This window comes from Scyliorhinus torazame, chromosome 18, assembly GCF_047496885.1.
Source record: "Scyliorhinus torazame isolate Kashiwa2021f chromosome 18, sScyTor2.1, whole genome shotgun sequence".
NCBI classification, from domain to species: domain Eukaryota; kingdom Metazoa; phylum Chordata; class Chondrichthyes; order Carcharhiniformes; family Scyliorhinidae; genus Scyliorhinus; species Scyliorhinus torazame.
In genome coordinates, this window is record NC_092724.1 from 164616029 (window position 1) to 164628893 (window position 12865).

The 12865-nt window shown below is 57.1% G+C and overlaps 1 protein-coding gene across 1 annotated transcript in view; it reads left to right on the plus strand.

Annotated features, from left to right (window-relative positions):
• Positions 1-597: 597 nt before the first annotated feature.
• LOC140394757 (ran GTPase-activating protein 1-like) overlaps positions 598-12865 on the plus strand; it is a 608923-nt gene continuing 596655 nt past the window's right edge. Inside the window, exon 1 of the mRNA XM_072481973.1 lies at positions 598-681. Within this exon, the coding sequence (XP_072338074.1) occupies positions 598-681 (84 nt within the window). The remainder of the gene's footprint in view (positions 682-12865) is intronic.

The window sequence follows — 12865 nt, forward strand, 5'->3', positions numbered from 1 at the left end:
TGCCGACGCCGGTGTGGGAACTGTGCTGTTTTTGTTCTTGGGATGTGGGCGTCGCTGGCTGGGTCAGCATTTGTTACCCATCCCTAATTGCCCTTGAACTGAGTGGCTTGCAAGGCCATGCCAAAAGGGGACAGTTAAGAGTCAACTGCATCGCTGTGTGGCTCTGGAGTCACATGTAGGCCAGACTGGGTAAGAACGGCAGATTTCCTTCCCTGACAATCGACAATGGTTTCATAATTCCAGATTTTTATTAAATTCAAATTTCCCCATCTACCATGGTGGGATTCGAACCCAGGACCACAGAGCATTATCCTGGGTCTCTGGATTAGTAGTCTAGTATATCCTATCCCTATGTGTGCATATTTTAATATATCATATCCCTATTTGTGTGTGGAATCACTCCTGGAGTGAAGTATCCTTTCTTCACAGTCATACAAATTAAATTAAATATTGGAGTTTCTGTCCAGTATCCCAGAAACTATTGGGGTCCGGTCCGGGAACATAATACCGGGTCAATGTACGTCAGGTCCTTGTGTATATGGCCGTCAACCGCCTGATGAAAACGTCCGAGTCAGTGCTGACATCATTGGATTGGTAATGGCAATTAGCAGACTTCAGGCCATCCTCGTTGGTGACCTTGTCCTGCCAAGCAATGCCGAGGATATGTCTGAGGCAGCGAAGGTAGAAATTGTTCAGCCTTTTGCTCCTGCCTAGCACGTGTTGTCCGGGTCTCACCACTATGGAGGAGTGCGTTGAGGATGCAGGCTTCAGAGACTCACAGTTTGGTGTTCACAGTCAAGTTGTTGTTGTTCCACACTCTCTTATGCAGCTTGTACATAACAGATGCAACTTCTGCGACGTGTGTGTTGATTTCAGCATCAAGTGACAAATTGCTGTTGATTGTAGAGCTTAGATACGTGAAGCTGTCCATAGCCTCCAGTGTCACATCTTCAATGCTGATAGGTGGCGGAATGACAACACCCTAGACGATGACATTGTCTTCCAAGTGCTGATGGTCAAGCCAAACTCTTCACAGCCATGAGAGAGTCTGCCCTTTTGCTATTCAAGATGTTCCTCAGGACATTTTGTTCTTTTACAAGACCATTGTCAGGCCTCAGTTGGAATATTGTGTCAAAATTGGTCTCCTCACAAGGTGGGTGCTATTGGGGATTCAGAAAGGGTACAGAAGGGCATCACTAGACTACTTCCCAGTGTAAAGCATCTTACGTATCAACAAAAGCTTAAAGAGTTTGCCTTTTACACTTTAGAGAAGCGTCGTCTCAAGGGTGATCTGATTGAGGTTGAAAAGAGGATGGAGGGAAGAAGTTGTATTTGGACTGACAGTTTATTCGAATTAAATACATTAGGGAGGACCAGGACTCTCAATGTTAATTGTATAAGGCCAGATTGAGGTTAGATGTCAGGAGCTGGTTCTATTCATAGAGAACATAGTGAAACTGTGGAACACGCAGTTGACTCCTGCAATAACAATAACTGGGCCAGATTCTGGCCGGGATGGAGAAAAGTGGACTGTACGAAGGGTAGATGATCACGATCAGAGTGATTTCCGAGGCTCGTTTCTGGTCACTTAAGAGGGGGGGGTTGGAGAGGAAATTTCCACATTTTGTTTTCATTATCTTCTCTAAAATTGGCCTGGATTCCGACGTTGTTTTTCACCTCTTCCCGGTGGTTTCCAGGTGGAGGTGGACATCTTGTGATGCAAGAGGGATCAGATATGCGGCAGGCTGGGCAGCCAGGAGGTCTTTTCTTTCATTGTTCATAATATGCAAACAATCAATACATCCTGATTCAACCATTTGCTTGATGTTTTCACATGGCTTGTGTCCCTTCACGTGGGTTTCACAAAAAAATACAGAAATATTTATCTAATATGTCATGTTTCTCCCCATCAAGTTACCATTCAATTCAGTTATCCTTTTCTAAATATACTGCCAAATGCAATGCAAGAACTTTTTACAGTTGCTCGCCACCTGAGGTGTAGTCACAGCAGATAGTCACACCTCCACTGATGCAGTTAATTAATTGTTTCTGCTTCCAGTTCCCTATCACACACGATGGGCGGGATTCTCCACTCCCACGCCGAAGTGGCCACACAGTCGTGAACGCCGTCGAGATTCACGACGGCGCAAAATGGCCCCGGTCCCGACCGATTCAGGCCCTGACAATGGGCCAGGATCGGGGCCGCGTCATCTACATGCGCCAGGCCTTGTCGCCCATGTAAAAGTGGCGCCGCATAGATGACGCGGCCGGCGCCGCATAACGGGCCGAAGTCCCGTCGACGTGATGACCGTTCACGGCGACGTGAATCAAACCTCCTTTTCATCGGCGTGAACCTAGAGCATTCCGCACCTTTGGGCCGGCGCGATGCCCGTCTGATTGGCGCCGTCTTTGGCACCAGTCGGCGGACATCGCGCCGTTGGGGGAGAATTTCGCCCAGGGTCTCTAAGGCTCTGTGGCCTCTACTGCCATTCAAATTGAGATATCTTGGGCGTCATTCTCCGACCCCCCAGAGGGTCGGAGAATGGCCGTTGGCCGCCGTGAATCCCGCCCCCGCCGGTTGCCGACGTCTCCGAAGGGAGAAAAGTCGGCGGGGCGTTAATGTTGCCGCTGCCGCGGAGAATGTCACGGGTCTGCGCAAGGCAGCCGATTTTCGGCCTGCCGATATTCTCCCTTCCGGATGGGCCGAAGTCCCGTCGACATGATGACCGTTCACGTCGACGTGAATCAAACCTCCTTTTCATCGGCGTGACCCTGTGCTCCAGGGTCACGCCGACCAGCGTGGAGGTGAGTGGCGGCCTGGGGGGTTGGCTCTGGGCAGGCAATGGCGTGGCCGCAGTCTGAATGCGTGAGGAGAGGTGTGTCTCGGGTTGTGTGTGTGTGTGTGCGGCGGGGGGGGGGGTGGTGGTTAGAGTAGGCTGGGCTCCGGAGGAGTGCCGGGAGGGGGTCCATGCCGTGGAGGTGGATGGGGGGTCCGTGCCGGGGTGGAGGTTGGGGGGGGGTCCGTGCCGTGCCGGGGCGGAGGTTGGGGGGGTCCGTGCCGTGCCGGGGTGGAGGTTGGGGGGGGGGGTCCATGCCGTACCGGGGTGGAGGTTGGGGGTTGGGGGGAGTCCGTGCTGGGGTGGAGGTTGGGGGGGGTCCATGCTGGGGTGGAGGTTGGGGGGGGGTCCGTGCCGGGGTGGAGGTTGGGGGGGGGTCCGTGCTGGGGTGGAGGTTGGGGGGGGTCCGTGCCGTGGTAGAGGTTGGGGGGGGTCCGTGCCGGGGTGGAGGGTGCCGGGGTGGAGGTTGGGGGGGGTTGTCCGTGCCATGCCGGGGTGGAGGTTGGGGGTTGGGGGGGGTCCGTGCTGGGGTGGAGGTTTGGGGGGGGGGGGGGTCCGTGCCGGGGTGGAGGTTGGGGGGGGTCCGTGCTGGGGTGGAGGTTGGGGGGGGGGTCCGTGCTGGGGTGGAGGTTGGGGGGGGGGGTCCGCGCCGTGCCGGGGTGGAGGTTGGGGGGGGTCCGTGCTGGGGTGGAGGTTGGGGGGGGTCCGTGCCGGGGTGGGGGTTGGGGGGGGGTCCGTGCTGGGGTGGAGGTTGGGGGGGGGTCCGTGCCGAGGAGGGGGATGGGAGGGCAAGTGAGTTGGTCCACCTGGCCAGGTGCCAGCCTCCAACAGTTGGAACCATGCGGTCCATGCCACCTGGCTGGGGTGAGGAGGGGATATGGGCAATGATGACATGTCGTCGTTCCCCTCCCCCCCACCAGGCCGTCATGTTTTCAGATCATCCAGCGATGTTGGCCACCGTGGTGGCAGCCGCTCATGTCCATGTTGCCCTGGATGAGGAGGAGGAGGAGGAGCGTGCCAGAGAGGCGGCGCAGGCTGCCGCAGAGGGGCAGGCAGCAGCCGCCCAGGCTGGAGGGACACCTGACCGACAGGACGAGGAGGGGGAGGAGGACGTCGCGGCCCCACGGCAACGGAGGCACCCGAGGGCGCCCCGTGTGTACCGGCCCCGGCAGTCATACCAGGACCTCACGGACCGGGAATGCAGGAGGAGACTCCGGATGAGACGGGAAACCGTGGCACACATCTGCCACCTTCTGTCATACCTGTCACCGCGTGGCACTGGCGGGGGCCACCCTCTCCCCGTGTCCGTCAAGGTTACGGTGGCCCTGAACTTTTATGCAACGGGTCATTCCAGGCACCGAGTGGGGACCTGTCCGGCATATCGCAGACATCGGTGCACCGGTGCATCCGGGCAGTGACAGATGCCCTATATGCCATGGCGCACCGCTACATCCGCTTCCCCGTGGACCGGGCCAGCCAAGATGCCCGGGCCGTGGGCTTCTCTGCCGTGGCCGGGTTCCCCATGGTCCAGGGCGCGATCGATGGGATGCACGTCGCCGTGCGGCCACCTGCAGATAACAGGGCCGTGTTCACTAATAGGAAGGGGACCTATTCGATGAACGTACAGGTGGTCTGCGACCACCGCATGATGATCCTGCACGTCTGCGCCCGTCACCCAGGCAGTGTACACGACTCATTCGTGTTGTCGCGGTCATCCATCCCCGGCATGTACGAGGGACGCCATCCCCAGCTGAGGGGCTGGTTGCTGGGCGACAGGGGCTACCCATTGCGATCGTGGCTGATGACGCCTATACGGAGGCCACGCGGAGAACCGCTACAATGATGCCCATGTACAATGATGCCACAGACCGCACACCATGGCAACAGCCGACCACCCACACCCCCCACCCATCCACCCACCCAGCACCCTCATCCCCCTCCCCAACCCCACCCACCCCACCCGCATGCACACCACCCCCCCCCCGTTGCCGATCCACCTGCGGCACAACGGGCCGGGCTCACACAGTTGCAGGTGGACGCGTGTCTCTCGCAGGCCATGGAGGATGATGACAACCCGCCCTGCGATGAGCTCCTGGCTCTACATCGTTGGACTATGTCTGACCCATGGCCACAGTACCACCATCCACCCGGACCATCCCTGCATGCGGCTGTGACACTGCAGCGCACGGTCCCGTCCTCTGCCAGGGGGATGTTGATGGCGGCCCAGGGGGAAGGGGGCAGACTCACCTGGGGCTGAGGTAAGACCACCCCTCACACACACACTTGCGCTCAACGTACATGACACGCCCGCACACTTTGGACAGAGCACAAAGGCAGCTTCGGTAGGTGTAACATTGACTTTAATAACCAAAGGAGTTCATGCACGTGCCCTAGCCCCTAAAACTCATCTGTGCCCTGCACCCGTGCCAACTTACTCAGTGTCTAATTGTTTGGCCTTACGGGCCCTTTGACTACGTCTACGTGGTTCCCCAGACGGTACAGCAGAACTGGAGGTGGACTCCTGTGATTCCTGCCCTCTGACACTGGATCCCTTTGGCGGCCGTTTCCTGGGGCGTCCTGGCCTAGATGGGCCAGGCTGCGGCCCGGGCGACTGGGATGGCGAGCTGCCAGCCTGTCCTGCCCGTTGACCACCCGATGCACCTGGGACGGAAGGAGGGGAGTCCGAGGTATCGCGGTGTACCGGGACCTCCCCTACAGAGGGAGCCGGGACGGACCACACCACCTCCTCCTCCCTCGGGGTGCCCGATGGCCCCCAGGCCTCTACATGGGTGGGGGATGCGAACGGACTGGCCATCCGACGCCCCCCCGACATCTGGCGCTGCCAGTCCTGGAGGCCCGTGCTGGTATCGACAGGGGTCTGCAGGTTTGCAGCCATGGAGCCCAGGGTGTTGGCAAACCCTGTCTGTGACAGTGCGACGCCGGCTCGCACATGGCCACTGGCGCCGATGCCCTCCGTGATGGCCTGCTGAGACTGGGCCATGGCCTGCTGAGACTGGGCCATGGCCTGCAGAGACTGGGCCATGGCCTGCTGAGACTGGGCTATGGCGTTGAGCGCCTCTGCCATCTGGCGCTGGCACTGGCTCATGTCCTCCTGTGAGAGGGCAGCCATTTCCTGGGCCACAGACGCCGCCTGCACGGAAGGCCCCAGGCCTCGCAAACCGTTCCCCATGTCTGACACCGTCGCACCCATTGCCTCCACCGCGGACGCCACCCGTGCGGTGTCGGCCTGGATGGCACGCATGACCGGCACCACTCCCAGCTCCTGGACGCGGGTGGACTCCTCCACCTGCGACCGCAGCCGCCGCAAGCCGCCTGTCACCCTCTTCGCTCGTCTCCGGGTCGGTGGTTGCATCGGATCTATGTGTGGGTGTGGTAACTGCAGGAACCCGGGATCCATCTGGGCGGCAGATGTTCGCTTGGCCTGGGCTGCCCTCCGACCGCCCGGTCCCTCTGCTGCTCCTACCTCCACCTGCTGTACCGGGACGGCTGTGTTGTGCGCACCAGTGAGTGTACCAGACGCCTCATCACTAAAGTGCCCAACCGTGGTGAGTGTTTCTGCGATGGTGGAGGGTGTTGGTGACAGCAGTGACGTTGTGTCATGCTCTTCGTCCCACTCTGACTCCATGGCACTTTGGGGTGGGGGTTCGTCTCCACCCATCCACTCTGAGTCACTGTCCGGTATTTCGTCTTCCTGGGTAGTGCTGTCCCGGGTAGGGGTGTCCTGGGTAGGGGTGTCCTGGGTAGTGGTGTCCTGGGTAGTGGTGTCCTGGGTAGTGGTGTCCTGGGTAGTGGTGTCCTGGCTCGGATGTGACGGGGGCCTGTGGCTGCCCCCCTCGTCGCTGGGTGGTCGCTCCCGCACGTGACGGGGGTGTCGTCTCCCTGTTGCTCCAGGTCTCTCCGTCTCCCGTGGTGTGCGAGGGGCATCCTGCTGGCGTCGCATGCTGGAGGGTGCGGGTCTCTCCGTCTCCCGTGGTCTCCAAGGGGCATTCTGCGGGCGTCGCATGCTGGAGGGTGCGGGTCTCTCCGTCTCCTGTGGTCTCCGAGGGGCATCCTGCGGGCGTCACATGCTGGAGGGTGCGGGTCTCTCCGTCTCCCGTGGTCTCCGAGGGGCATCCTGCGGGCGGTCTGCATCTGCGGGGATGGGTGCCTGGACGTTTGGTCCTGCGATACACAATGAAGCATGCATGGTTAGACATCAGGCAGTGATCAGGTGATACGGGGAGGGGGATATAGGGGAGGGGGGATATGGGGACGGGCTGTTGGTGGCTCACTTGCTCGTGGGGCCCCGACCTCTGCATCAGCAACCTCCCGGTCCTCAGGTCCGCCAGCCAGTTCCAGGGCCCTTTCCTCGTGTACGGTCAGTGGCCTCTCATCAGCGGGCCCTCCTCCAGTCCTCACATGCTCCCTATTGTTGTGTGCGCGCTTCTCCTGTGGGGGGGGGACAGGTGTAAAAGGCAACAGTGTTAGGCAGGTATATGAATGCACGCCATCGGTTGCGCGTGCATTGCAGAGGTTAAGGTTAGGGCTGGATTCACTTGGGGATATGGGGGAGGGGGGATATGGGGGATATGGGGGATATGGGGGATATGGGGGATATGGGGGATATGGGGGAGGGGGGATATGGGGGAGGGGGGATATGGGGGAGGGGGGATATGGGGGAGGGGGGATATGGGGGAGGGGGGATATGGGGGATATGGGGGAGGGGGGATATGGGGGAGGGGGGATAAGGGGGATATGGGGGAAGGGGGATAGGGGGGATATGGGGGAGGGGGGATATGGGGGAGGGGGGATATGGGGGAGGGGGGATATGGGGGAGGGGGGATATGGGGGAGGGGGGATATGGGGGAGGGGGGGATATGGGGGAGGGGGGATATGGGGGAGGGGGGATATGGGGGAGGGGGGATATGGGGGAGGGGGGATATGGGGGAGGGGGGATATGGGGGAGGGGGGATATGGGGGAGGGGGGATATGGGGGAGGGGGGATATGGGGGAGGGGGGATATGGGGGAGGGGGGATATGGGGGATATGGGGAGGGGGATATGGGGGATATGGGGAGGGGGGATATGGGGAGGGGGGATATGGGGGATATGGGGAGGGGGGATATGGGGGATATGGGGAGGGGGATATGGGGGATATGGGGGAGGGGGGATATGGGGATATGGGGGAGGGGGATATGGGGGATATGGGGATATGGGGGAGGGGGATATGGGGGATATGGGGAGGGGGGATATGGGGAGGGGGGATATGGGGGGGGGATATGGGGGATATGGGGGAGGGGGGATATGGGGAGGGGGGATATGGGGGAGGGGGATATGGGGGAGGGCGGATATGGGGGAGGGGGGATATGGGGAGGGGGGATATGGGGGATATGGGGAGGGGGGGAGGGGGGATAGGGGGGATATGGGGGAGGGGGGATAGGGGGGATACGGGGGAGGGAGATATGGGGGAGGGGGGATATGGGAGGGGGGATATGGGGGAGGGGGGATATGGGGGAGGGGGGATATGGGGGATATGGGGGAGGGGGGATATGGGGAGGGGGGATATGGGGGATATGGGGGAGGGGGGATATGGGGGATATGGGGGAGGGGGGATATGGGGGAGGGGGGATATGGGGGAGGGGGGATATGGGGGATATGGGGGAGGGGGGATATGGGGGAGGGGGGATATGGGGGAGGGGGGATATGGGGGAGGGGGGATATGGGGGAGGGGGGATACGGGGGATATGGGGGAGGGGGGATATGGGGGATATGGGGGAGGGGGATATGGGGGATATGGGGGATATGGGGGAGGGGGGATATGGGGGAGGGGGGATATGGGGGAGGGGTGATATGGGGGAGGGGTGATATGGGGGAGGGGTGATATGGGGGAGGGGGGATATGGGGGAGGGGGGATATGGGGGAGGGGGGATATGGGGGAGGGGGGATATGGGGGAGGGGGGATATGGGGGAGGGGGGATATGGGGAGGGGGGATATTGGGAGGGGGGGATATGGGGGATATGGGGGAGGCTCACCCTGCCTGCTCTGACGAGGTCGTTCACCTTCTTGTGGCACTGGGTGCCTGTCCGTGGTGTCAGGGCCACAGTGGTGACGGCCTCTGCCACTTCCCTCCACAGACGCCGGCTGTGGCGTGGGGCAACTCTGCGGCCGTGCCCGGGATACAGGGCGTCCCTCCTCTGCTCCACCGCATCCAGGAGCGCCTCCACATCGCGTGACTCCAACCTCGGGGCTGAGCGACGGCCAGCCATCCAGTCGGGTGTTGCGGTCGGGTGTTCCGGTCGGGTGGGGGGGAGCAGCGCGGCCTTATGAGCCGTCACTCCGTGCAGCGCGTATGACGCTGCACGGCGTGAACCACTGCGCGAGCGTGGATCCCGTTACGTCGCTGCTAGCCCATTTCGGGCCGGAGACTATCGACCCATTTTTCCGACTTGACGCAAGTCGGATTTGCGCCGTTTTTTGCGCCGATCGGCGGACTTTCCGCCGATAACGGAGAATTTCGCCCGTGATCTTTGATTCCAAATCCAACAGGACAGAGCCCAAATGTGTAGCATCCTCAACTTCTCCTGGAGCAGGAATCATCTGACTCAGGACAGGCAGGGATTGAATCTGGGCCCCCTGATCTATAAGACATGATCGGCAGTCCGCAGCCGACTTGAGTTACATTTCCTCACTGAGCCACCTCTTAGTTAAAAGGAAAATGTTGATGGCAAATCCATGAACATTTCAAGAGTTGCCAGCATCGGCATTGTTTGAAGTGAAGCAGGGCTGCCTAATTTAGCATTTCTACTCAGGTACTCTCTTCTACATATTGACCTATCCCAGACAAGCAAAGACTCACTGAAAAACTGAAATCAAATTCAGATGACAGGTATTACTGGGATATCACAATGATAGGCAGTCCTGAGGAAAAGCCAGTGCTAGTTTACTACCAGAGATGGTAGGAAACTGTCATCGTTGAATTTAGAAAGCATGATTCCTTCATAAGCAATTTACCAGATATTAAAGTCCACATTGTGTCTTGAAAACAACCTGTCTCATTGTGGCAACAGCTTATAGTGATACTGGGAGTCGATGCTGGGATGCATGAATCACAAAAGGCTAGTACGCAGGTACAGCAAGTAATTAGGAAGGCAAATAGAATGTTTGTGATAAACGTAGGACATTGCTATATATTTTATTTTATACTATGTTGCAGTAATGTTATTAGAAACCCTGGTTTAAAATACACACAGGCGCATGTCTGCTAAAGCTCGTAAGGAGCCATAAAGGTGAGGTAATCACTGATTTTAACCAGTTACTTGTTTCCAGAGAGATGGCTAATGGAATATTGTTTATGTGTTTGGAGGTTGCCTGAGGTGTAGATAATTAATGAAGGATAGTGTTTTGTCCCAGTTAAGCGAGCCTTGGGACATCTTAGTGGGATATAGATGATGTAATTAACGGGAGGAACCAGGGGCGTCATTTTCCGACCCCCCGCCGGGTCGGAGAATGGCCGTTGGCCACCGTGAATCCTGCCCCCGCCCCCGCCGAAGTCTCCGGTACCGGAGATCGGGCGGGGGCGGGAATCGGGCCACGCCGGTTGACGGGACCGCCCGCTGGATTCTCCGGCCCGGATGGGCCGAAGTCCAGCCCAGGAATTGCCTGTCCCGCCGACGTAAATCAAACCTGGTATTTACCGGCGGGACCAGGCGGCGTGGGCGGGCTCCGGGGTCCTGGGGGGGGGGCACGGGGCGATCTGACCCCAGGGGGTGCCCCCACGGTGGCCTGGCCCGCGATCGGGGCCCACCGATCCGCGGGCGGGCCTTTGCCGTGGGGGCACTCTTTCCCTTCCGCCTCCTACACGGTCTCCACCATGGCAGAGGCGGAAGAGACTCCCTCCACTGCGCATGCGCGGGAAACTGTCAGCGGCCGCTGACGCTCCCGCGCATGCGCCGCATTTCCGCGCCAGCTGGCGGGGCAACAAACACCATTTCCGCCAGCTGGAGGGGCGGAAATTCCTCCGGCGCCGGCCTAGCCCCTCAATGTTGGGGCTAGGCCGCCAAAGATGCGGAGCATTCCGCACCTTTGGGCCGGCGCGATGCCCGTCTGATTGGCGCTGTCTTTGGCGCCAGTCGGCGGACATCCCGCCGTTGGGGGAGAATTTCACCCCAGATCTGTCTGTGGTTTTGGCAGTCTGGCTATTGATTTGAGTCTGACAAGACAGAAAGATTTTCAGGTTGTTCCTGAAAGGGTCTCTCTCCACAGAGAGAGCAAGTAACCCTGATTGCTAACTTTATTTATGAGCGGATTTTGAACTGTATTGGGTTGCTTTGTTGGAATATATGTAGTGGCAGATGCAGATAGTGAGTTAAAGTTTTTCCTTTTATTTCAGAACTGTTTAACTTTTAATTGTAAAGTTATTTCTTTAGTATTAATGTGGTTAATACTGTGATTAAATTAAAGTTTGTTTTAACATAAAGAATACTGGGCAGAGTCATCACTTCCGGGCTGAAGTATCCTTTCCTCACAGTTTTAAAAATTGCAAATTGTTTGGGGTTTCTCGTCTGGTATCCTCCCAAAAATTGGGGCCTTGTCCGGTATCCTAACTGTTTATTGTTGAAGGAATTGAATACAAAAGTAGGGAGGTTATGTTTCAGTTGTACAGGGCATTAGTGAGACCTAGAGTATTGTGCACAGTATTGATCACCTTATCTAAATAAGAAGTCTTACAACAGCAGGTTAAAGTCCAACAGGTTTGTTTTGAATCACTAGCTTTCGGAGCGCAGCCCCTTCCTCGGGTAAATGAAGAGATGGGTTCCAGAAACGCATATATAGACAAAGTCAATAATGCAAGACAATGCTTTGAATTATCTAAGGAAGGATGTAAATGCATTGGAATCATTTCAGAAAAGGTTTACCAGACTAATACCTGGAATGGGTGGGTTGTCTTATGAGGAAAGATTGAACAGGCTAGGTTTGTATCCACTGGAGTTTAGAAGAGTAAGAGATGGCTTAATTGAAACATAGGATCCTGAGGGATCTTGACAGGGTGGATGTGGAGAGGATTTAATTTGATTTGATTTGATTTATTGTCACATGTACTGAAGTACAGTGAAAAGTATTTTTCTGCAGCCAGGGGAACGTACACAGTACGTACATAGTAGACAAAAAGAATAATCAACAAAGAACATTGGCAAATGTTACATCGACAAACAGTGATTTATTACAGTGCGGAACAAGCGGCCAAACAAAGCAAAAAAGCAATTACATGAGCAGGAGCAGCATAGGGCGTCATGAATAGTGTTCTTACAGGGAACAGATCAGCCCAAGGGGGAGTCGTTGAGGAGTCTGGTAGCTGTGGGGAACAAGCTGTTCCTATGTCTGGATGTGCGGGTCTCCAGACTTCTGTACCTTCTGCCTAATTGAAGGATCTGGTAGAAAGCAATGCCTGGGTGGGAGGGGTCTCTGATAATGCTGTCTGCCTTCCTGAGGCAGTGGGAGGTGTTTACAGAATCAATGTGGGGGTGGCAAGCTTGTGTGATACGCTGGGATGAGTTCACCACACTCTGCAGTTTCTTGCAATCTTGGACCGAGCAGTTGCCATACCAGGCTGTGATGCAGCCGGATAGGATGCTTTCTATCGCACGTTTCCTCTTCTGGTAGAATCTAGAACTCGGAGTTATTGTTTAAAACTAAAGAGTCGGCCATTTAAAATGTAGTTGAGGCAACTTTTTTCAGTCATATGGTCGTGAGTCTTTGGAACTCTTTTCCTGAGAAGTGATGGAAGCAGACTATTTGAATAGTTTATGGCAGAGGTAGAAAGATTCTCAGTAAGCAAATGCTTAACAGGTTATTGGGGGTGGGTGGGATGTAGATTTGAGGTTACTATCAGATCAGCCATGCTCAAGGGACTGAATGGCCGACTCCTGCTCATTTTTCATATGATTGGAAAATAGAAAGACCGACCTGTCCAGCAAAAATGGCATCTCAGATTTCGTAACTGGCATCTGGTACGTGGAGAAAGTCCTTCA